This window comes from Aythya fuligula, chromosome 24 (genome assembly GCF_009819795.1).
Source record: "Aythya fuligula isolate bAytFul2 chromosome 24, bAytFul2.pri, whole genome shotgun sequence".
Lineage (NCBI taxonomy): Eukaryota > Metazoa > Chordata > Aves > Anseriformes > Anatidae > Aythya > Aythya fuligula.
In genome coordinates this window covers 509,288-532,782 of record NC_045582.1, presented here as the reverse complement: position 1 = coordinate 532,782, position 23,495 = coordinate 509,288, and the positions used below count along the sequence as shown (strand labels likewise).

Genomic DNA, 23,495 nt, shown 5'->3' with positions numbered 1-23,495 from the left:
GAACAGCTCAGCCAAGGGGAACGCAAAGCATTAAAATACTCGCTCGGAGGTGGTTCCAGTCTCTTCCCGGGCCCTGGGGGATTTATTTCAGCTCTTACTTCAGGGCCTGTTTTAGAACTTAGTATCGGCTTGCAAAGAAAACCAAAAAAAAAAACCCCGGAGGATTTCCCCCGCCCCAGTGGCGCTGAGGGAAGGGCCCAGCCCTGCGCGGTGGGGGCAGCGGTGCCATTTCTGCCTCTGCAGAACGGGACCTTTGTGTCTGCTCCTGCTGGCAGCCCGCCCTCGCCCGCACGCCTCTGCACCTCCAGCCCTGCTGTGAGCCACAGCAGCTGCCCGGCGGAGCCGGAGGTGTCCCCGTGCGCCGCCCTGGGCCCTGGCTCCCTGCCTGGACCCTGACCCCGGCCGTCGGGGGCAGTGAGGGGCCGGCCGGACGCGCGTTTGAGCGGCTCGCGGCAGCGCTGCCCCTTCCCCGGCGTGCCCCGCGCTGTCGGAGGCGCAGGCTGCCTGCCAGCCCCTAATCAGGTGAAGAGCAGACCTTTCATTTTCCGAGGCAGGAAGCACTCAGCCACCAGCGGGGCCTCCTGCCTCTGATCTCGGCGAGCGCCCTGGATTTAACGAGCGTCCGGCTGCGGGCGCCCCCAGCGCAGGCAGCAGCAGGCCCGGCCCGACCCAGCCCATAGCGAGGAGCCCGCAGCCAAGGGGGGCAGACCCCGCACCCAGCTCCCAGGCACAAAGCACCCACAGCACCCACGGGGCCAGCTCCAGCTCCCCAGGTGCTGCCGCATCCCCCTCGCCCCCTGCCCCAGCCAGAGCCGTGGTGCCGGGGCCCCGCTCGCAGCTTCCCGTGGCCATCGATTGGCCCCGCGCCTCCCCAGGGAGCCGCAGCCCTCTTACGTTCAATTAAGTGGACGTTACTCCTTCCAACTCTAGTGATTAATATGGGTTTAATTGCTGCTGCTGCTGGGGCAGGGCAGGCATTTCCCCGCACCGCTGGGTATGGGCCATGCGAGGAGCCCGGGTTTCAATGGGCTGCATAGTTTCGCAGCCCTAAGTGCTGGCAGGCGCTGGCAGAGCGGCCAAACACCACCCAAAACCTCCCTGCTGCTCCCTGCTCCGTCCCCCACCCTGCGAATGCTGGAACCTTCTGTGCCAGAAAGCACCGTCCTCCTCGGGACAGTTCTGACCCCGCCGCTGTCACCGCACAGACAGGGCAGGGCTGGGTGGGTTTGGGTGGGTCCCTCCACAGGAGCTTGTGGCCTTCCAGCAAGGCCAAACCAAGCATGAAGTGCTGTCCTTGCCATCTTCAGCCAGTCACCAGAACCAGTGCCAGAGCTTTGAAAACCCGTCCGTAAGCAAAGTGCCAGAGTCTGCTCAACGTCCAAGAACCGAAGGAAAGGGCACTTACCCGCCCCGCAGGTGAGCCTGGCGCCGGGGCAGCTGCAGCGCACGCTTCCCGTTCAAGCAGGAATTTGGAGCACTTCAAACGGGTCCCAAATCAGCGCTGCTCTTCTGGCCTCCAGGAGCCTCCTTGACTCGGGCCTCTAGACACTGAGCTCCTCTGTGAGGCCTCTCTTCAGCTGGAGGTCACAGTGAGGCAGAAGCTGCCGCCGGCTGCTCCGAACCTCCCGTCGCTGCCGACACCTAGATCAGAGCCAGCGGCCACCTCGGGCTGCATCAGAGCTACCCCTGCTCAGCACCAACCGCGACTGCAGGCTAACTTCCCTCCGTGACCTGCTCTACACCTCGTCACTGATCTCACGCACAAAGAGCTGGAGGAAGGAGCAAGGTAGAGAAGAAAAAAATCAGGATTATAAATCTAAAATTTTATTGAGACAAAAAACTGACGGAGCTTGGTATGAAGTTAAAATCCAAACACGTACTTTACATTTAAACAACGTTTTCACAGAAACCTAAACACATGCTTTTAAAAAAAGGTTTGTACAATGCAAGTCTAGATACATACCACCCTACGAGGAGGTGCCAGGAGTCTGGTGGGGCTCATGACTCCAGACATTAAATAGTTCAGTATTTGTAATAAATTGGATTAAAAAAAAAAAACAACAACCCTCAGAAGATTCAGGGTAACTCATCTGGCACCAGCACCAACGTCTGGCTTCCTACAATCACTTGGTATGGGAGAACGTGGAATTGATTTTCCTTGTGCTGCTGTTGGTTTCCTCTCTCCCCCATGCGATAAAACTGCAGGGTTCCCCATGCTGCTGGCTGGACGCTCAAATTAAGGTGAGAAAAGGAACAAGTAGTCAGAAGTCTCTCTCCCCCCGATTTTGAGAAATAGCACCTTGTAATGGAAAGAAGGGTAGAAAGGCTTTTAAGAGGTTAAAAATCCCTTCCTACCCCGCACCCCCCCCGCCCCCCACATACAATGCATGTGTCAGGAACTGGCAGTTCTGCTTCAGGACAATACGAATCACAAGTTTGCATTTTCACAAGTCTCCCCTCTCCCCCCTCCCCCCCTAAAAACTGCTTCCAGGGCTTTGAGGACCTTGGCTCCAGAGCTTTGGACATTCACAGTTTCAGTCTCGTGTCAGTGTCCCTGTCTCCCTAGTTCTGTCATCAATACTGGGCTCTTTTTTTTTTTTCTTTTCTTTTTTTTTTTTTTCCTGTTTTTCTTTTTTTGAACTCAGGTTCTAAAAAAGATCTGGAAATGATCTGGAACGTTGTCACCAGACCTCATCTCCCTCCCTCCCCAATTAAACAAGAGACCGATTTCCCCACATCCCTCCCCCCAGCCCCCCGAAACCGATACACCAGTAAATAGCAAAAGAACAAAAAAAAAAAAAAAAAAAAAAAAAATCTACACACATGCTACGCCGTAAAAATGCAGAGTTAACACTATTGGGAAGAAGGCTGTGGGTTGCTGAGATGGTCTTTGAAGAACAAGCAGTATCCGTCTGCACTCCCTCTCCCCAGCCCACCCACCCCCAGTGCCAGTCCTCCATGGAAGGGGCTTTGCCTCCTCTCCCACGAGCCGCAGAATGGACAGCCTGGAAAAAAACATCTGCACCCGCACCCCCCGCCCTTCCCTCCCCCCCAGTGAGCCGGGCTGCTTGGAATCTGTACGCAGCATGAAGCCGCACAAAGCCGTTGAGCAGCTGCAGGGCACAGAAACCATACTGGTCTCTTCAAAGGGCATCTTCTCCAGCCATCTCTACGCTCCCGACCGAGCAGAGCTGCGTTCTCTCCCTCCTGCTCAAACCCACAGTTCAGATCTTTACACAGAGGCTGGCCAGAGCGGGCGCCAGGGGTTAGTTCTTGTCCTCTTTCTTGTCATCGTCCTCCGAGGGGTAGGAATGCCATGTCAACCTCTCCTCATAGAACGAGATCACCACCTGGGGGCACTTGATGTTGGCTTCCTTGGCAGGGACCAGGTCGGCCTCGTCAGAGTTCTTCCTACAGGCCAGAGCAGAGGTGCAAGTTAGGGGGCTGCCGAGGAGAGGAGGCAGAAACGGAGACCGGAGAACATCAAGAAGCAGCTGGAAAACCGAGCGGTGCCCGGGCCGCTCGGGGGATCCCGGCAAACCCTTCCTGAGCGGCTCTGGAGCCAGAAGCAGCACTGAGCCCGGGCTCTGCGTCGTCAGGCACGGGGACAGCAGCCGAATCGCAGCCCTGCCCCGGCCGCTCCGTGCTCCTGAGGCACCACAAGAGGCGGCGGCTCCCCTGGCTCCCACCTGCGCCAGCGCCAAGCCCAGCTCCACGACGGCCGACGGGGACGCGGTCATCGTCACGGCTCTCCTGGGGCGCAGCCGTCCGAGCTGCGGCCCGCACCACGACACCGAGCCCCTCTCTCGCCCCAAGCTCGCGCCTGCTGCGGGGGACATCTTAAGAGCCGCGCAACCCCGAGGGCCCTACCTGCTCGCTTCACATCCACGTTAGCCTCAGCGCAGAGGGTCACCTCAGGCAGCAGCGCCATCGCAAGAGATCTCATGCCAGGTAGCAGGGACTCCCCAGGCGCAGGTCCTTCCCTCTCTGGCACAGAATAAGTGAAGAAATGACAGACACCAAGACACACTCACCACTTCATCAGGAACATCAGCTCCCCGCTGGAGTCCGTGGCACCGATGATCCGTTCCGGCTCAAAGCCCCGGGCAAAGCCTCGCGGTTTCTCCGACTGCAAGAGACGAGTTCCCACTTGTAGCACCGAGGGGCGGCAGCCACAGCCCTGCTCCAGCTCAGGGATGCGCCGCGGGCTGCTCACAAAGGCGCCGAGCTTCGGGCTGCATGGACTAAGGGCTGCGGGGCGCCGAGCAGACAATGTGGGTGCAACTGCGCTCAGCTGAGCTGCCCCGGGATGGTGCGCCCTGCTCACACTGCAGAGATCGGATTGCCCAGGCCTGGCCACTCAAACCCACGATCCAGCAGCTCCTGGGATGCAGAGGAGGCTGCACGGCCTTGTCCCAGGCAGCTACGAGCGCCCTGCGAGGCTCTCTGCTTCGCCTCGTTCCCTCTCCTGAAGGGGCAACCCTGCCTCCTGCTTCATCCCCTGTGCAGATGTTCCAGAGCAGCTGCGGCTCCAGGCTTTTTTGGTTCAAGAACTGGCCTCTCAGTGCTAGCACCAGCTCTGGGTTCTCTCAGAGGCCCAGCCTAGAGACCAGCCCATGCCTCCCCTGAAAGCTTCAGCTCTTCAGAAGCGCTTTGGCTGTGCCTCACAGAACTGAAGTTTCCCCCCTGTGCAAAGCAGCCTGACCAAGGCTCCAGAGCGTGGCTACTCCAAGTGCCGGACACCCCGCCAAGTGCAGAGCTGGGGAGCCGAGCAGACACCCCACCCTGTCTCACCTCCTCCTTCTTCTTCTTTGGTTTGCTCTCTTCCCCTTTATCCTCCGTGTCAGATTCTGCTTTGCGTTTGCTCCCCTCGGACTTCTCGCTCTCATGGGCGGTTTTCTGGGACTGAAGGAACTCAGCGATGAGGTCTGGGCAGTCAAGGTTCTCCTCCGGCTCCCATGTGTTATCCTCACTGCAACCACAGACAACGGCTTCGGTTTGCACACAGGGACCACACACAAAGCCCCGGACACCAGGGCGAGCAGAAACGCGGAGGGAAGCAGCAGGACGATGGTGTCCTCGCCCCACGGAACAGGGCAGGGATGCCAGGGGCCAGGGCAGGTATTTCCCTTCTCAGGAAGGGAGAAGCAGCTCATTTTATCCAGCCGCTTGTTTCACGCTCTGTTGAAGGGGTGGAAGCCCCACTAGGCTGTGCTCACAGCACCCTGATTCCAGCTCAGGCCGTTTAGCACTGCCTTTTTGTTACTGTACGTATAATTCTGACTGCTCTTGGCCTGGCAGCTCCATTTTACAGACGAGGAGGCCCGGGGAGATGGAGCCAGCTGCTCGGAGAGCTCCGGGAGCTGACAGCACAGCTGCTCACAGCAGCACAGCCCAACGCCCGCCCCGCAGCCACTTACTCGGAGAAGCCTTTCCACTTCAGCAGGTATTCCACCTTGCCCTTCACCACCCGCCGGTCCAGGACCTTCTCCACCACATATTCCTCCTCCTCTTCCTCTAAGACCTCTTCCACTTTCTTCTTGTTCTGTTTTTTTCCCATTGTGCTGGCCAGTTTTTCGGCTTGTGGGCGACGCTGCTGGAAGGGGAGAGGACGAGACGGGGCTGTCAGGGTCGGGCGGGCACAGACCCAGCACAGCACCCAGCTGTGCTCGGAGGGGAGAGGCGCCCACACGGCAGGCAACGCGCTCGGTGATGGGCCAGGAGGGCCCTGCCCCGCGGGGACAATCGGGGACCTCCAGCAGGAGCTGCTGCCTTCACGCGGTGCCTCCTGACGCAGCGTTGCCCCTCCCGTGTCCCCCGCACCTTCCTTCACCCCCTGCCCGACTCTCCCCGTGCCCTGTCGGGCGCTGTCCTCGTTTCCCACACACCCCTCACACCCCAGCGCTGCCCCTGGCCCCCAGAAGCGAGGCAGCCCCCCTGTCAGCTGCCCCCTGCCCTGCTGAGCCCCCCCCGTCTCTTCCCTCTGTGCCCCTCAGCTCTCCGCCCTTCCCTCAGCTCAGACAAACCCCGCAGAGCCACGCCGCAGCTCGCTGCTGACATTAATTAGGGGTTAATGAACGGTTGATCCCCGTTAAACACAAGGCACAGCCCCTGGTCCTGAGCTCCCCTCGTTCCTTCCTCTGGGGGTTCAGGTACACGCACGCGAGGAGACCCACCTCGCTCAATGCCCCTGAAGGTGATTTTTTCCCAGCCCCCTCCTTGTCTTTGAGCTGTTTCACAGCCAGCACGGGGACAGCCCCCGGCACCCCGGGCACCCCAGGACACTCCTTGGGCTCGGGAGGAGCACGGAGCCCCCCACCTGCAGCCCCAGCAGCAGCTTCTGCTCCACGCCGAGCAAGGCGCACCGATTCGGACCACCCCGAGGGCCAGGAGGCTGCATAAATTTTGCATAAAACCTACACAAATCGGGGCTATTTCACCAGGCACGACACGAACACTGCGGGTTTGCACCGGCTGAGGGAGAAGCCGGATTTTGGGCAGTCCCAGCTCTGGGGGTGCAGCCGTCGGAGCTGCTCCAGGGGGAGGCTCGGCAGGGAGCTGCTGGCTGAGGACCCCCAAGAGCTGGGAGGGAGCGGGGCCCAGAGCACCCTGCCCCTGCTCCCGGTGACCAAGTTTTCCTGCCCGGTCCCTCGGGGGAAAAGCAAACGCTGCCGGCAGGCACCGGGCCGGGGCCGTGCAGGGGCTGCAGGGGCTCTCCCCTCCCGAGGCCCCCTCCGGGCCGTGGCGGGGCCGGGTGCGGCGGGGCCCAAACAATGCGGAGCCAACGCCAGCGCCTAATCCCCAGGCCGGAGCCAGCGCTGCCGCAGGAAGCCGGGGTCGGGTTTCACTCTGGAATTCCTCCGGCGGCTCCTTCCTCCCCTCCTGGCAGCTCCTTCCTCCCCTGTCCTCCCCGCTCCGTGGCCGAGGAGGCTCCTCGTGGCAGCCCTGTCCCGGCAGGGTTTGTGGGGCACCGGGCACCTTCCCGAAAATGCCCAGCACCGGGGCCCAGCTGCAGCCAGGGGGGAGGCACCGGGGCCAGAGGCAGCAAGAGGGGCAGGCAGGGGAAGGGAGAAGCAGAGGGGCTCAGAGCGGTGCTGGCACCAACCGTGCTGAGGAGCCACCGCTTACTGCGGGGAGGGCAGGGAAGATGCAGACGTGAGGGCAGGAGCCCTGGGGAAGTCCTCCCGGAGGGAGGCAGGGACAAACTGCAGGGGGCTGCCCGCAGCGACCAGGCCACGAGCACACAGCGGCTCCAGGCCCGCTCTGTGCAGCACGGGCTGGGCCCGGCCCTGATCCTGGTCCTGTTCCCAATCCTGGCCCTGTTCCTACGTCCCGCTCCTGCTCCTGCCCCACTGGCCGTGCTCCTGGCCCTGCTCCCGCAGCAGCCCCGGGGCCAGCAGCCAGGAGGGTGCTGGGGGGGTGAGGGCTGCAGCCCCTCGCGGTGCCAGCCCCGGTTCCAGCCGTGGAGGGGCAGTGGGGCGAGCTGTGGCCCTGCCCGTCGCTGCACAGCCAGGAGCGTGACCCAGGGACTCCAGCCCCAGCGAGGTGAGGGCTTCGCGCTGCCTCCACCCACGAAGCACCCGGGCTCTGCCCTCGCCCCAGCCCAGGGCTGCCTTTGTGGAGCCCTTGACAAGGATTTCAGCCTTCTGCCAGCGGGATCAGCCGAACCCAGAGCCCCAAACCCACCTCAGTAAGACCACGCCGCAGCCACCCGGAGTGCCGGCCAGCGCCTGCTCCCCGGAGAACGCAGCAGAGCCCGGACAGACCCCAGGGACTGGGGAAGGCAGCGCAGGGAGGGCCGGCCACAGGTGGGCTCCTGGCCCCGGAGCTCCTAAAGAGCGCCTCGAGCTGGCACCGAGCTCCTCACGGAGGTGCAGAACTGGGCCGTGGCCCTGCCTGGGCCGTCTGAACAGGGCAGGCAGCTCCTCTTGGCTCCGGGACCGCTCACGCCTAAAGAATTTGGGGGTGGATCCTGGGCCCAAAAGGGACCTTGCGAGCAGCACGCTGCTTCCCGGAATTCAGCTCCAGAAGGCTGATCTCTGCTCCTGCCCTAAACCTTTCCCTTTGCCTCTGCTGCTTCTTACCTAACGCCCAAGGCACAGCTGAAACCCTTCGTGAAGAGGAAAACAGAGGAGGGAAAGATCGGAAGAATGACTTCTTGGTCTGCGGCTAGGAGGAAAAGGATCCGGGACACACCTAAGCCACTTGAAAAGAATTCAAACTGCAGCGGAGAGCCAGGAAGGAGGAGGCCCAGCACCGAGGTGCACGCAGCAGCCTGCTCGGGACGGGAGCAGCGGGCAGGGGAGCGAGGGGCAGAGCTGAGAGCACGTCCCTGGGCTCAGGTCCCCTGGGGCACCACATCCAGGCGGCACCACGGCCCCCGGCCCCGCAGCGATGCTGTGAGGGGGGCGAGGAGCTGCCCGGCACCGTTAGCTCAGGGGAGACCCCGGCACAGGGAGCGCGGGGACCCAGAGGCTCGGTCAGAGCCCAGAGCAGCTCCGCGAGCCGCATCTCACGGGGCTAACGGCACAGCTCGGCTTTAACGGGTCTGGAACCTGAAACATTTCCTCCTCCTGCCCGCCTCTGCCTGGCCGAGGGGCGCTCCTCTCTCTGAGGGCTTCCGAGCTCACCGAGCGCATCCCGCACACGCCGGGGACGGCAGCGGGGAGCGGCGCACGGAGCCCCAGAACTGCCGGCAGCAGCAAAACATCGCGGGGGGGCTGAGCCAAAGCCCGGAGCCTCCGAGCGGGGCCCAAAGCGCCCAAAAGCCGCAAGCACCGGGCACAGCCACGGCACCGCCGGGCAGACCCGGCCCGGGGGGGGAACCGGGGCAAAGCTCGGGGAGACGGGGACGGGGCGGGGGGGGGGTGGGGGGGGGCTGCGGGGCTCCGCCGGGCTCCAGCGCGGGGCCCCCGGGCCTGGGGCGGCCCCAAACCCGCCGGGGGCTGCCGGGGGCCGTTGGCCGGGCCCAGCCCCGCCGGTACCGGGGCCTCGGGGCCGCCCCCAGCGCTGCCCCCGGCCCCCCCCGGGGTCTCGGAAGCCCCGGGACGGAGCCGCCGCCCCCAGCCCCGGGGCCGCCCCCCCCGGACCCCCCCCCAGCCCCCGATCCCCCCTCCCCCGGCCCCCCCCCCCCCCCCCCAGCCCCAACCCCGACCCCAGCCCCCCGGGGGCCCCTCGGGGCTCCCCCCCCCGGCCCCGCCGCCCCCCCCGCCCCGGTGCCGCCCCCCCCGCTCCCCCCCCGCCCCCCTCGCACCTCGCCCAGCGCCGCCGACGGCTCCGAGGAAGCGGCTGCGGGCGGCGGGGGGGGGCCGGGGGGGGCCGGGCCGGGGCCTGGCGCGCGCCGTCCGCCTCCGCCGAACAAAAGAGCCCGGCCAGCCCCGCTGCCCGCCGCGCGCACCGCGCCTGCGCCGCGACCCGCGCCCGCCGCGGGGCACGCTGGGGGCTGTAGTCCCCGCCGCCGGGCGGGGCGGGAGGAGCCGAAGCGCCGCGGGGCGCCGCGGGAGTTGTAGTCCGCCGCCGCCGCCCGCCCGCCGCGCCGCGGGACTCTGCGCCCCGCCGCCGTGCGCGGAGACGGGAGGCCGGCACCGGGAGGGGCGCGGAGAGGCGCGGCGGGGCCCCGCGGGGCGGCCGCCGGTGGCCGGAGGGTGCGGGCCGCGCCCCGGCGCCTGAGGTGCGGACTACAACTCCCATCACGCCCTGCGCCGGAAGGGGAAACGCTGCCCTGGCTATAAGGCCGCCGCGCCGCCGTGCGGCTTAAAGGGGCCGCGTCCTGCGCGAGGAGGTGAGGGGGGGGGCGGGGGCAGCTCGGTGGGGCCGGGCCGGGCCCCGGAGCCCCAGGTGGGGACGCGGGGAGGGCCCGGCCCGGCCCCGGTGCCCCCAGCCCCGGTGCGGCCTTGTCGGGCCCCCCCCACCCGGCAGCGGGAGCCGGGCCCGGCCCGACGGGGGCTGCGCGGGGGGGCTCTGGGGGGGGCCGCATCCCCGCGGGGCCGCAGCTCCCCGGGGGCTGCCGCACCCCCGGCAATTGGGGGGGGCGGGGGCTGGGCCCCGGGAGCTGCCGCTGTGGGACGGGGCCGTGGGAGCCCTCGGGAGGGCCCGAAGCCGGGCGCGGGGCCTCGCCTGACTCAGTTCCCTGTCCCCGTGCAGATGATTCCCGCTGGGCTCTGGCTCTAGGATGTTGGAGGGCCCGGAGGAGGTAAGGGGCCTTCGGACCCGGCTTGGGCAGCCCCGGGCTGAGCACCACGGCGAGGGGCGCTGAGCGCTGGGCAGGGCCGAGGGGCAGCTGGCGCCGAGGGCGGAAAGGGCCGGGGGCTCCTGAGCTGCCAATGTGGGCACTGTGCTGCGGGGGGCAGGACAAGCAGCACGGGGCGGGGGGCACCGACCCCCACGAGGGGGGCGATGCTGGAGCAGCCTCTGGGTGCTCAGGCAGCGTTTGTGCCGCAGGAGCTGACCACGGTGCGCGTCCAAGACCCCCGGGTGCAGAACGAAGGCTCCTGGAACTCCTACGTGGATTATAAAATCTTCCTCCACGTAAGATGTGACTGCTGCAGGGGGGTGGGGTGGGGTGGGGTGGGCTGCACAGCTCCGTCGTGCCGGGTCAAGGCTCGGGAGCGGAGCTGCCAGGCCCCGTGTGGTGGTGCTGAGCGGGGACGGGAGGAGCAGGGCCCTGCCTGCCCCCAGGGGAGCCCTCACCCAGCCCCTCCCTGCCTCTGCGGCAGCCCCGCGTGGTTGGAGATCGGCTTCTCACGTCTTCAGCACTCCCCGAGTGCTGCGAGGGGATCCGTAGCCACTGAGCTCAGGGGTCTGAGCGGCTGAGACCCTGCCCCAGCCTGCCTTGCCCTCAGGATTATTTCGTGCTTTTGTTCCTGTTTTTGCAGACCAACAGCAAGGCCTTTACTGCCAAGACCTCATGTGTGCGGCGCCGGTACCGTGAGTTTGTGTGGCTGCGGCGGCAGCTCCAGAAGAATGCTGGCCTGGTGTAAGCCGTGGGCTCCCTGTTCCCCTCCCTGGTTCCATGGACCTGGGGGGGGCTTTCCCCGGACACAGACACGGGACCCTGCAGCCCTGGCCTCCAGCTGCTGCCAGCCGTGTCCCATCTCCGTGCTCTGACCCTGAGCTGCGGCACCTTTCTTCCTGCAGGCCCGTCCCAGAGCTGCCTGGGAAATCCGCCTTCTTTGTGGGCAGCACGGATGAATTTATCGAGAAGCGGAGACAGGGGCTGCAGCAGTTCCTGGAAAAGTGAGTGAGGCTCCTGCACACACCTCTGCGAGGGCTGGGCAGGGCAGAGCAGGGGATGCTGCTGGCCGTGAGGCGGAGCCGTGGGGGTCACCCTGGCAGCGTGGGGCGCGCGAGCCATTGGGCAGGCTCCGCGTGCTCCCCGGGGCCACCCTCGCTCACCCTGCCCTCTCCTCGCACAGGGTCGTGCAGAACGTGGTGCTGCTCTCGGACAGCCGGCTGCACCTCTTCCTGCAGAGCCAGCTCTCGGTGCCTGAGATAGAGGCGTGTGTGCAGGGCCGGGGCACGCAGACGGTGACGGACGCCATCCTGCACTACGCCATGTCCAACTGCGGCTGGGCGCAGGAGGAGGAGAGCCGCCCCGCGCTGCTGCCGGGGGGGGCCCTGCGCGGCAGGTAACGGGCAGGGGAGGGAGAGGCCGAGCCGAGGGCACGCGGCGGGGCAGAGCCTGGGTCCCCTGCGGTGCCTGGAGCTGCTTTGTGCTGGCCTGAGCAGACCTGGTGCCTGGCAGTGCTGAGAGGCAGCTGGGGACTTGCTGCCTGCACCTCCCCTCGCCTGCAGGGCTGGCTGCAGCCTGGCTTGGAACGGTCGCTGCCCGTGCAGGGCTTCTCCTGGTAGGGAACAGCCCCTGCTGTGACACGAGGAGCCGCCAGGCTTTGCAGAGCCCCCTGGGTGCTTCTGAGCTGCCTGTCCCGACCTTGCTGCAGTCTGTAAGCTGGGCACGTGTTCCCGAGTGGGCCATGGGGACGAGTCGGGCACCTCCCGGGGGGCTGCCCCCACACAGAGGTGCTGTGGGGCCCCTCGGATGAGGCACCCGGCAAGCAGGAAGCTTTGGGCTCCTGCACCAAACCTGCGGATCCTCAAACAGGGAGAGAGAGGGGGCTGCGGCATGAGAGCCCTTCCTAAACAGAGCACTTCTGGTTCAAGGGAGGGGTTTGGGGGAGGGCAGCAGCCCAGGCTACCTGTGGGTGTGCGTGGCGTGGCTCCGTGCGGCCGCCTGCACCCCGCTGCGGGGAGGGGAAGTTGCCGGGGCTGTGCCATGGGGCTGGGGGGAGCAGTGGGGGCCCTGCCCCTTCCCCAGGTCCCCGCGCTCTGACCTTTCTTCCCGTGCTCTCCTTTCAGCTGTGCCCGCCTGGGGGGCCCGCAGGGGCCCGGCTGCCTGGAGCCCCTCCCGCACTGGAGCGACTTTGGCATGGACGAGAGCCGCTTGGACAGCCCGGCTGAGCCGGCCGAGCCCTTGGGCGGACCGCAGGAGGGGCAGTGAAGGGCTCTAGCGACCTCGCCTGCCTTCCCCGGGACCTGCAGCCCTCGCTGGAGGAGGGCCCGCCGGCTGAGCCGGAGGGATGGCCGGGCTGGGACCGGGGCTGCACTGGGAACGCGGCCTGGTCCTGGCTCTGTGGGGTCTGGGGCTCCTGGGCTCTCTCCCTGCTGCCTCTCAGCTGTCCTCGATGTCCCAGGCAGCGTGTTCGTGTGGCTTTTCTCTTCTGAGAGGAGATCTAGTGATTAGTGAAACCTCTGTTTGTTGTTCCCACGGCCTTTGCTCTCTGCACGGAGCAGCAGCAGCTCAGGCAGGCTGCAGTGGCAGCAGGGCCCGAGGTTCCGGGCAGGTCCCTTGCCCAGGGCAGGGGGAGACACGTGGGGAGCCTTGGATGGGTTCATCCCCTGTCCCCTCTGCCTGGAGGCTGCGTTGCCCTGCTGAGAGCTGCCCCGTGCAGCTCCTGGGGCGCTGCTCTCAGCTGCACGGAGCCCACCCGCAGGCTGCATCCCCTGCCCACACCCAGAGGCTCCTGGCAGTGTTTGCCCCCTGGGCTGCTCACGGCTGGGACAAACAGCGGTGAGACCCCTGGGGCCGGGGGGCCTTTTGTCTCCCCGAGGTGTTTGCGGGGCCGCCCCTTCCAGCTGGGATCCCGCAGGAGAGCAGAGCTCAGCGCACGGGTTGCCACGCACGGTGGGGAATGGGAGAGACAAGGGGAAGGGACTGGGGGTCTCACAGGCAGGGCACAGTTTGCTGGGGGCAAAGCAGCGTGCAACGGCCTCGGGGTCGGTGTCTGGCAGCGCTTGGGCTCTGCTTACTCCTGCTGCTGCTCCCTGTGCTCTCCTGCACCTTTTCCTCTATCCTGAGCACTGGTGGAGGCAGAGCCGACGTGCTCTGACTTGAAATAAAACGAAGTAGAAGAGACTTGCTGGTTGCTGGCAGCGTCTGTCCTCGCTGCGTGGGTGGAGGGAGCCAGGCTAATTGGAGCTCGATGGCTTCGGGGCAGAGAGCCGCTGATTGCACCTCGCCTGCCGCGGGGCTGCTGCGCCGAGGGGCCCGACCCTGCCGGGGGCAGCTCAGCCCTGAGCAGAGGGGCCCGAGGGTCTCCGAGCCGGCACAGGGGGAGCTGCGGGGTGGTGGCAGGGGACAGACGGGGGGAAGGGGCTCTGCCGTGGCTCTGGGGCGAGTTCCCTGGTGCTGGGCCTGCCTGGGGGGCTCTGCACCCGCACGGGGAGGGGGCTCCTTGGGGAGGGGGGGGGAGGGCTGGGAGCCCGCCGCGCCGCAGCCGAAATGTCAGGAGAAGTTCATTGCGAAGGCTGCAGCTGCCGGCGCGCCGGAGCGCCGCTGCCATTGGCTGCCCTCCCTCATCCATATTCATGGCTATTCATGAGCGTGCGGCTCCAAATGGCGCAGCTGTGAGGCCAGCTGTGGCCACCGACCCTCTCCTGCGCCCACGCGTGCCCTCGCCCACGCACGGCCCTCGCCCGTGTGCCGCATCCCGCAGTGCTGCTCCCTCGGCAGGGCCGTGTCCTGCCCTGGCTCCCTGCAGCCCCTGAGCGTGGTTTGAGCCAGGAGCTCAGCCCGGCACCGCTGCCCTGCTCGGGGCACCCTCTGCTCGTGCCGTGCCAGAAGCTGGCCCTGGGGCTTCCTTCTGAGGGATCGGGGCTGGGGCAGCCGCTGGAGCCAGGGCTCGGTCCTGGCGCCGCGCTGGGGCCTCCTTGTGCCGCAGGGTGCCCATCCTTCCCCCCGGGGACGCAGCTGCTGCCCCAAAGCTGGCTGCGTTTCAGAGCCAGGCGGAAATTATTTTTAGCGGTGTTGATCAGCTTCGCGAAGCTGTCGGGAAAACACTGACTCAGAGGCAGGGCGGGGGGAGCAGGGAGCTGAGCAGCGCTGCCCCCCCTCCAGGGCCGCTGGGAGCCCCGGGGGCAGCACGCAGAGGGCTCCTTCTCTGCAGAGCCGGGGGGGGCCGGGCCCCTCTGCCACGCTCGAGGCTGGCTCAGCCCCCAGCCTGACGTGGGGTGGGCGCCGCTGCCCCTGGGCAGCCTGCCAGGGAATGGGCTGCACCGGCACCGGTACGGGGCAAGGGCTGCGTGGGTGCCCCTCAAGGTGGGCGCCCCTGCCTGGCACAGGGGAGGGCAGCTGGGCCCCCCCTGGCTGTGCCCCCGCAGCCTGGCACGTCCCTCTGCTCCTCGCTGCCTGCCAGGAACAGCCTCGCTGCCTGGACGCGGGCCAGGCTCTCCAGACAGCGCATCCTCAGCTCCCCCCCGGGAGGGCTCTGTCTCAGCTCTGTGCAAACAACCCACGGCACGTGGCCCCCCCCCCCAGCCCCGGCACAAGCCACAGACTCCGGCTGCGCCCCAGGGTTGGGCTCTGGGAGCGGCCCCGAGCACCCTGCGCCCGGCTCCCCCTCCCCAGGTATCGCGGTGGAGCCAGGGCAGGACGAGGCCTCTGCAGGAGCTGGTGCGGAGCGGGGTGGCCACCACGCTGCAGCAAGAGGAGCGAGCAGGGGCCGGCCTCCAGCACAGCAGCTCCCCAGGGAAGGGCTCTGCAGCCCTGGAGCTGGGCGGCAGGAAGGCGAGGGAAGGCGCTGCCGTGCTGCGTGGGCTCCTCCTGGCCCTGGGGTGGGTGAGGCAGCCCTCGCCCCCTCTCCCCGCCCTGCAGCTCCCCATGCAGTGGCCGTGCTGCCCTTCCCAGCCGAGCTGAGCCCCGGGCAGCCCAAATCTGCCCTTGACAGCCAAGAAATGCCCGGCCAGGAGGTGCCCCTGCCGCTGCGAGCCAGGCCCTGCCCAGCAGCCTGCCGAGGAAACGGGCACCAGGCTGTGTCCATCCCTGGCCCTGCAGCCTCACACCGGGGGGGGGGTCTCACAGGGCCCCCCCGGCTGTGCCCGGCTTCCAAACATCCCCACGTCTCTGCTGACGCTGCCCCGGCTGCGTGGGGCTGCGCCCAGGGGGTTCGGGCCCCCCCCGGGAAGCTGCCGAGCGCAGGAGCTTACCACCACCTAGCGGCCCTGCTGCCAAGTGCGGGGCGAGGAGAAGGAGCCTGGGCCGGGGGCTGCTGCTGCTGCTCCGAGCTGGGGCTGGGGGCCAGCGGCTGCCCCGGTGCTGCCCGCGCCCAGCCCTGGCTCCGGACCGGTGACAGAATTGAAACAGGGCCAGAGCAGCCAGGCACGGAGAGGAAAATGGCTTTATTGCGGGCTGCCAGCACCCCCGCACCCCGGAGAGCTCGACCCCATCCCCGTGGGTCTGGGTGGGGGACGCTGGGGGTGCCCTGGGGCTGCAGCGGGTGCCGAGGGCAGGGCAGGGCTCCAGGACCCCGCGTGGGGCCGGGACACTGGGATCTTGGTGCAGCAGGTTCTGGTAGGAGGGGGCGCCTGGGGCTGGGGTCGGTCTGTGCAGGATCCACCTGGATTTGGGGAGGGGGAGAGACGCTGACGGTGGGGAAGAGGCCACCGAGACACAGCCCAGCCCCGCAGCATCAGCGACCTGCGGACCACCGGGCGAACGCGGAGCTGTCCCGGCCCCGGGGAGGTGCCAGGACTGCTGCCAGCTCACCGCACACCCCTCTGCTGCCCCAGCCCCGCGCTGTGACCCGAGGACACGAACTGCAGGGAGGGACACTTTGCACAGAGCCATGGGGCAGTGCGAGGTGGGCACCTGAGGGTCCGTGTGGCAGCGCCCATGGCACCCCCAGCCCTGCAGCCCCTGGTCACGGTGGGGACTTCCTGAGCTGTGCCCGTGTTTGCTGGCCTCGCGGTCTCACATAAAGCAGAGACCAGAAGATGGAGCCAGACGGTCCTGGAGGCTTGGGCAGAGCAGAGCCCCCTCCTCAGCACCCACCTCCGTGCCCTTCCCTGCAGGTGCACCCTGGGGTGCTGCCTCTCACCTGGGTGCCACGGTCCTCATCACTCCTCCAGGTCGTAGGCAGCCACCAGGTAATCCTTCGGGACGATCCCAACGGTGTTGTTGAGCTCCCCGACCCACCAGCCGTACATGTTGTACTCCTGGGGAGGCACAGCAGGGGGGGGGGGTTAGTGCCGGGGCAGCGGGCACGGCCCCGCTCCCGTCCTTCGGTGGCTGGATTCACAGAGAGCAGCCCACACCAAGAAAATCCCCCAGACCCACCTCTCCCCTGTAAATCCTGCTGGGCTGCACCTCAGCCCTGTCCTTCCTCCTCCCCTGCTCTCCCCGTTGTGTCCCAGGCCCTTGCCCCCGCAAGCCCCCAGGATGCTGATGGAAAACACGGCGTGGGGGGGGACAGGGGCTACCTCCCCTGCTCCCTCACGTCCCCCGTGCCTTGCCATCTTCTCCAGACAAGCAGGAAAAATCCTGCTGCAAAACCAGAAGAAAAAAACTCGTCCCTTTGCTGCAGCCTGGAACCTGGGCGAGCTCCCCAGGACGCGGGGGCTGGGGCCGCACCCCAGGCGTGAGGAGGAGCCCCCAGCCCCCGCTCCGCCACAGCCCGAACACGATGAGGTATTTTAAAATAATTTCTGCTTTGATGAATTGCCGGGTAGTCCGCGATTGCTCATAATCAAAGGGAGGAAAATGCAAATGAGAGCCAGCCGAGAACTCGCGGCACCAAGCGTTTATTTCACTGCACAGTGCCAAAAAGAATTAAAACAACATTAAACTCCCAGCAATAATGTTTAAGTCCTCGTTTCCAAGTGCCAAATTGCACCACTCTGGATCATACAGATGTTCGTTAATTATGCTAATTTTTATTAAACTATTAAAACGAGGAGTGCACTGGCACAGCAAGGCAGAGCCCAGTGCAGGGTGAACTCTGCTCTCGTCTGGAGGTGCTAATTTACATCTCGGTAACGTGCTGCTGCCTGCTACCGGGGCTGCTGCGTGCCTGGGTTTTGGGGGGGGAGAGGAGAAGGAGGGAGCTCGAGGACGGTTTTACTGGAATCTACCTAATTAGACACTAATGGGGCCTCTGCGCTCGGTACCTGCACGGACCCGGCTGGGGGGGGGGAAGCAATTTAGCTGAGACTTTACAGAAGGGACTGGAAACCGCTCATCGGGGAGGTAATTGCTCCAGCGGGGTTGGTGGGCGCTGCGTGTGCAGCACGGCGCCGTGGGGGGGGACCGGGGCCCTCTGCGGGGGGTGCTGCTGGGGGCAGCACCCACAGGCGCTGGGAGCCGCGCCGGGGGCCTCGGGGGGTCCCCAGCACCCAGCCAGGCCACGGCACAGGGCACCGGGCAGTGGCCAGGAGGAAGAGCAGAGCCTTGCGCTGCGGCAGGGCCGTGCCGACCGCTTGGGAGCCCCTCACAGCCTGGCACATGGCAGGGAACGGGGTGCGGGGTCACCCCCCCAGCGCTGACCCACCTCCACAGTGCCCAGGCTGCCCCTTTCCTACCGAGGCACCTGCCCGGCCGTCCTGCACACGCCGTGGTGCCGAGGTTCAGCCCCAAACTCAGGGACTGGCACCAAACCCTCCCCCCGGACCAGCTCTGGGCACCAAAGCTCCCTGCCCCGGTCTCGAGACGCAGCTCCTCTCATCTCACTCCTGCTGCAACTCTCAGATTTACTCCCAGAACGAAGAAAAACCCTCAAAGCACTTTCTGCATTTAATTCCCGAGATCCCTGGTGCCAATCGAACCCAAAAGCAGACGCTCGTTCAGATAATCGCCAACAATCGGGGCTTTTATGGCGGGCTGGTGCACGGGGCTGTAAAAGGATTTATGCTGCTAAGCTCCATCAGCAAGGGAAAAGGAGAAGGGGGGGGGGGGAAGAACCAAGACTATAACCACAAAACAAAACAAAAAAAAACCAGCAAAAACCCAGCCCCAAACCGCCACCACCTAACCAGAAGGAACAGCAAACCCATGAACAAACCCAGCCCGGGGACATCTCCCGGCCACAGGCAGCCCCGAGCGGATTCCCCGGGGGCAGGGGGCGGGGGAGCCTGGGCAGCGCTTGCAGCCCCCGCTGGATGGAGGCTGCCTTTCATTTCTGGCTTTTCCTGCCGCTTTGTGTTTGTGCTGCCTCGTGTGCTGCAGGCTGGCCACGTCCCTGCTCCACACGCTGCTGCCACAGAGGGTCAGAGCTGCTGACGTCCCAGCCCCAACCCCAAACCCGCTCCCGTCTGGCCGCTACTGCTCGGTTTGTCCCCGTACCTCTGGGAGAGCCAACACTGCCGAGGAGGGGGCAGGCTGAGACCCCAAATGGCTCAGCTGCAGGTTCCCTGCGTCCCCACAGCCCAAGCAGTGACAAGAACGTGGCCAACCGCCCCCTGCCCCCCCCACAGCCCCGTGTAGATGGGCACCCCATGGGACCCTAAACCCGCAGCCACATCTCTCCAGCAGCACCTGCCCTGCCACACCAGGCTCTTTGGCAAGCTCAAATCATCCCGCTGAACACCCCCTGGGCCCCTCGCCGAGGCAGCGTGGGCTCCCTTCCTCTGCCGAGCGCTGCGGGGACAATATTCACTCCCCACGGGTGCTCCCAAGCCCTTCTTGCCACCGCGCTCCTCTGGCAGCCCTCGTAAACAACCCCTTTGGGCTCCAGGAGCACCATTCATCACCCTGCCTCGCACAGAAGATCAATGACGCTTTGATGGATGCCGAAGGAAAAGCCAATCAGTCAGGGACTTATCGGTTTATGATTGCTCGGCCCCATTATTAGTGCTTGTGTGTCATACATTATTGTTAGGAAAATGGAGGAATCTAATTCACAGCGAGGTACGGCGGGCACGCGAGGGGTCGGCTGACACCGGGGAGTTTTATACCAGGTCAGCTTTACATCGACTCACCTCGAAAACCAGCTCGGAGCCACAGCGAGCTCTGCAACCAGGGGTCTGCCTGTCCGCAGGGACTCAGAGCCCGCGAGGGATGCGGCTGGGAGCGGCCTTCCCTTAGCTGGGCTGGTGCCCAGAGGGGCTTTCACCGGGGCAGAGCGGGTCAGGAGGTGCTCACCCCACGGCCCTCCCCTTACCCCCAGCACATTGGTCTTTTGTAGGGTGAATCCTTTCAGACCCAAATGGTTCCCACCTGCCTCCCGTGGCTCAGCTCCCAGCTGCTGCGAGGAGCTGGGGACGCGCGGCCGGGCCCTGCTCCCTCCCCCGGCCCACGCGCCCCAACCCGGGGGGAGCCGGGGCTGGGAGCAGAACGGAGCGTGGCGGTTCCCAGCGGGGGGAGCTCGGGCAGGGGGAGCTTTGGCAGGGCAAACAGCGGGTTCCCTCGGGACACGTCCTCAGGCCTGCATGGGGAGGCCGGTCTGGGCGCTGCCGTGCAGGATTTGGCCCACCGGCCATTCTCCATCAAACACAAGCACCCAGCCAAGCGAGGCAGCACCAGGGGCTTGGACGCCCTACGACGAGCAAGCCCCGGGGTGGCGGTGGCCGGGCAGACATTGGGAGGTGTGGGGGCAGCCGGCCCCCAGCGGCCGCTGTGCCGGGGGGGCCGTGCGGGGCGCGCACAGATGGCCACGGCTGGGACCCCGCGCGGAGCGGGCAGGGGGAGCGGCTGGAGCCCCGCCAGCCGCTGGGGCAGGAGGGCCGCGAGTGGAGCGGGGCCGCGGGAGGCAGCGGCGAGTTCAGAGACAATAGCGGCGGCAGGAGCTGCGGCGCTGATGGGATTGGGAGCTGATGTGAAACTGCCGTATTAATATTTATTCCATAAAGCGCGCGGCTCCCAGCTTTGCGCGGCTCCGCCGCGCTCTGACCGCAGTACCAACCCTCAGGCACCGCAAACACAATTTGAAAACAATGTGACGGAAATGTTTAATCTGCTCAGCCCATCTGTGCTGCGTATTTCTCCAGATCTCCCTGAGAGAGGCGCCTTCGAATCTCCACATTGCCTTTAATATTCTCCTAAATCACCTCCCCACTGCACTTCAAGGGCCATTGCTACAATATCACAGGTTCATCGAGAGTGCACGGGAGGAGGGGGGTGCAGGGAGGGGAGGGTGAGGGACGGGGGTGTCGGCTGGGAGATTTTTTATTTTAAAATATTTCCCAGGGATGGTGTTCCTGTGCCCCTCGGACAGGCAAGAGAGAGAGAGGAGGGAGAAACGAGGGGGGAGAATCAGAGCGAAGTTATTGTGCCATTGCTGGGAGGTGATCAGCGAGGCTGTTTAGAAGCAAACGGGCTGGAATAGAGCAAAAATCACTTCCAAAGAATCACTTTTATTAATCTCCTTCCTCAGCCGTCTGCCTGCGCATTCGGCTGCCTCGCTCCTCTCCTGAGTGCCCCCTCCTGCTGCCAGCAGGTGCCCGCGTGAGCCCGGAGGGGGGGCAGCAGGGGACGGGACAGGATGGGACGGGGCAGGACGGGGTGGGGTGGCCCATCCCATCCCATCCCATCCCATCCCATCCCATCCCATCCCATCCCATCCCATCCCATCCCATCCCATCCCATCCCATCCCATCCCAGTCCCCAATCCCATCCCAGTCCTCATCCTATCCCAATCCCATCCCATCCAAGTCCCCATCCCCATCCCAAATCCCATCCCAATCCCAGTCCCAATCCCAATCCCGCCCCGCCTGGCGCAGCGGTGCCCGCCCGGCGTTGCCATGGCAGCGGCCCCGGCTTCATTTCCTGCGTCCCGCGGGGCGCGCAGCCGGATCCACCTGCTCCTTCCGACCCTCGCGGGGTCATCGTCAGGTCGCCAGAATAAATGAACGCGAGCACTAATGATGTGTTTGCTGGCTGTTTATGCTCTCTGTGTGTCAGGGGCACTCACATTTAGAGAGCTCATTATGGCTGCAATTAGACTGCACCATTGCTAGATATTTAACTCCTTTTTCTTTTAAATTAGCATTTTAATAACGTGCTTTGAGCAGGGGAAACAAAATGACCATTTTTCACGGACAAACTTCCTAGCTGTAGGTGCAACTTTAATGGCAAAGTTGCAAGGGAGGTAAAATAAGCTGAGGCCTGTTCCCCTCTACCTATTCCTTCCCCTCTCCTCCTCCTCCTCCCCGCCACGAGGAGGGGGGATTTTTATTTGCTTTATCGCACACTCCATTTCCTAAATTTGTTCTGCAGCCAATTATTTTCGCCTTTAAAGTCCTGAACACTCACGCCTGATGAAAATTAGCAGCCATCTGAGTTAAACTCTGCCTGTGACCTGTGAAGAGGGCTCGAAAGAACTGCGGCCATGCGTGTGCACGCGCGTGTGCGAGGAGCCGCCCGCTCCCCACTGCCCAGGCTGCGAGGGGTGCCGGGGGCGCGGGGGGGAGCCATGTGGGGCAGCTACGGGATGGGTTTATCCCAATCCCTCGCACAGGACCCCCTGCCCGCCTCCCTCCGAAGGTCGCTGCAGTCAGCCCCCCCGGCAGAGCGGGGCCATGCGCAACCCGTGCTGGGTGGGGGCCGGGGGCTGGCAGCGGGGCCAGGGCCCAGGAGCAACACCAGGAGCTCACCAGGGCCTGGCAGAGGGCTCGTCGTGTTCTCCTGTGCCAAGTGCAGAGCCTGACCCTGGCCGGCACAGAAGTCTCGGCTTCATTCCCCGGTTGGCATGCATGCAAGCCCCCGAACCGGGCATCCCTCCCCAGGAGTGGCAGCGGGGCCCGGGGAGGGGCGCGGGGCCGGGACCCCCGCGGAGGGGTGGGCGCTGCTGCGGGGCCGCCAGGGCCAGGACAGGGGTCACCGGGAGCCCGGCCCCAGGTCCTGCCACAACCGCGCAGGTCAGGAGCTGGAGGCCAGGAGCCGGGCCCGGCAGCACCCCCAGGGCCCCACGCAGCCACAGCCGAGGCGACGCTCCCAGGTCTGCGGAGAGCTCAGCAGGGAAGGGAGAGGAGGGAGAGGAGGGAGAGAAACTCGCAGCCCTTGCGAGAAGGATGCTTTAAACGTTCTGCATCCGCTCGGCTGTACCTTAGACACCGCCGCTTCATAAATACAATACGGATAGCACAGGCTATAATTTGGTGATAGCTACCCCAGGACATATCTAGATACACTTCTGTTATTTTAATTAAATACTGCATTATGGTTTGTGACAACTTCATCGCTATAGCGTAAATGAATTTGGAATTAAAGTCTTACTTAGGCATTCCACTACTTCTACCCCCTCCCCTCCATCCCTCAGTGTTACAAAGCAAAAGGCTATAAAATCAAGATGTTTGTTCATTTACAGATGGAGCAGCTTGGGAAAAAAAAAAAAAAAAAAAAAGGGAGAAAAGGAGAGGCAGCGCGGAAGCGAGCACGAAACACTCGTGGCTTGTGAGCATCCTCGGGTGGAGGAGAGCACGTCTCTGGCTGCAAATGGGAGATGCTGCACATTAATTGTGTGCGCTCCCCTTATCTTCCGAACCGGGCTCCTCGGCACAACTGATCCCCAGCTGTGGGATTTCTGGGCACGGTGCTTTTGTTAGCAGTTAATAGCCCGGTTTTAATTTTTAACTATTGATTTGTGACTGCTCCATAGAGGAAGAAGCGCTGGAAGTTTCAGACATTGGGGGTTTGGTCCCGGGGAAGGGCACGGCGTCACCTTTCTGGGGCACGCGCCGCAGCCTGAGACAGAGTTACGGCAAAGGAAACTTTTGTTTTATGCCCAGGACCGGGAGTTTCAGTTCCATCCATCTCTTAACTCGTCTCTAATGAAACTAGACCGTACGTGACATTTTGCAATATAACTGCTTTAAATGTTACCACATCAATTGGTTTAAATGTTACCCGCGCCTCATGAACCGGGAGATGGTTTTATAATTATCTCCGTCTCTCTCTAACGAACAAAGATTTCTACTGTCTGCTGGTATTTCACATTAGCAAAGGAAACAAGGATGCGTACTTGAAACACAGGCGCTCAACAGGCTAAAATATTAAAAAAATACGCAAGGAAGTTGTGACGACGGCCGAGGTGTTGGCTTGTCACATTTTGGCAAATCTGTGCCAATTTTGAAGCCTCCGTGATCTGTTTAGCCTGGGTGCCAGCTACTGCAGATGAACCACTCTCCAGACAAAAAGGACTCCGATCCGTCTCTCTGCACACATTTGTGTGTATGTATGCAGTATATAACACGTAAATCTCTAACCCGACTGCAGCCTGAGAAAGTTATGG

At 64.5% G+C, this 23,495-nt stretch overlaps 3 protein-coding genes across 5 annotated transcripts in view; 1 reads left to right on the top strand and 2 right to left on the bottom strand.

Moving 5' to 3' along the window:
• Window positions 1–2,804: 2,804 nt before the first annotated feature.
• Window positions 2,805–9,371, bottom strand: CBX1 (chromobox 1). 2 transcript variants are annotated; one of them, XM_032202704.1, is made up of 5 exons: window positions 9,254–9,371; window positions 5,421–5,596; window positions 4,795–4,972; window positions 4,035–4,129; window positions 2,805–3,411 (listed from the first exon to the last, which is right to left on the bottom strand). In XM_032202704.1, the coding sequence occupies exons 2-5, from the start codon at window positions 5,558–5,560 to the stop codon at window positions 3,267–3,269; spliced, it is 558 nt and encodes a 185-aa protein (XP_032058595.1). In that variant the 5' UTR covers window positions 5,561–5,596; window positions 9,254–9,371; the 3' UTR covers window positions 2,805–3,266. The 2 variants fall into 2 exon arrangements, with proteins under 2 accessions (XP_032058595.1, XP_032058596.1); XM_032202705.1 differs by having other exon boundaries at window positions 5,421–5,593.
• A 349-nt stretch (window positions 9,372–9,720) lies between these two features.
• On the top strand, window positions 9,721–13,411 carry SNX11 (sorting nexin 11). 2 transcript variants are annotated; one of them, XM_032202721.1, is made up of 7 exons: window positions 9,721–9,781; window positions 10,144–10,192; window positions 10,441–10,527; window positions 10,875–10,975; window positions 11,137–11,235; window positions 11,415–11,627; window positions 12,355–13,411. In XM_032202721.1, exons 2-7 carry the CDS (start codon window positions 10,172–10,174, stop codon window positions 12,494–12,496), a joined length of 663 nt encoding a protein of 220 aa, XP_032058612.1. In that variant the 5' UTR covers window positions 9,721–9,781; window positions 10,144–10,171; the 3' UTR covers window positions 12,497–13,411. The 2 variants fall into 2 exon arrangements, with proteins under 2 accessions (XP_032058612.1, XP_032058613.1); XM_032202722.1 differs by lacking the exon at window positions 9,721–9,781 and adding an exon at window positions 9,814–9,837.
• Window positions 13,412–15,647: 2,236 nt separating this feature from the next.
• SKAP1 (src kinase associated phosphoprotein 1) overlaps window positions 15,648–23,495 on the bottom strand; it is a 143,286-nt gene continuing 135,438 nt past the window's right edge. Inside the window, exons 12-13 of the mRNA XM_032202734.1 lie at window positions 16,371–16,488; window positions 15,648–15,890 (exon numbers count right to left, since the gene is read on the bottom strand). Coding sequence (XP_032058625.1) covers window positions 16,390–16,488 — 99 coding nt within the window. The 3' untranslated portion in view covers window positions 15,648–15,890; window positions 16,371–16,389. The remainder of the gene's footprint in view (window positions 15,891–16,370; window positions 16,489–23,495) is intronic.

What these genes read in the sequence shown, in the direction of transcription:
- CBX1 (XM_032202704.1), bottom strand. Translation starts at nt 5,560, where the DNA reads ATGGGAAAAAAACAGAACAAGAAGAAAGTGGAAGAGGTCTTAGAGGAA. An exon ending in AAGTGGAAAGGCTTCTCCGA is followed by an intron (nt 4,973 to 5,420) that starts GTAAGTGGCTGC and finishes CTGTGGTTGCAG; the next exon opens with TGAGGATAACACATGGGAGC. An exon ending in CTGATGTTCCTGATGAAGTG is followed by an intron (nt 3,412 to 4,034) that starts GTGAGTGTGTCT and finishes TCTGGCCTGTAG; the next exon opens with GAAGAACTCTGACGAGGCCG.
- SNX11 (XM_032202721.1), top strand. Translation starts at nt 10,172, where the DNA reads ATGTTGGAGGGCCCGGAGGAG. An exon ending in CAGAAGAATGCTGGCCTGGT is followed by an intron (nt 10,976 to 11,136) that starts GTAAGCCGTGGG and finishes TTCTTCCTGCAG; the next exon opens with GCCCGTCCCAGAGCTGCCTG. An exon ending in GGGGGGGCCCTGCGCGGCAG is followed by an intron (nt 11,628 to 12,354) that starts GTAACGGGCAGG and finishes CTCTCCTTTCAG; the next exon opens with CTGTGCCCGCCTGGGGGGCC.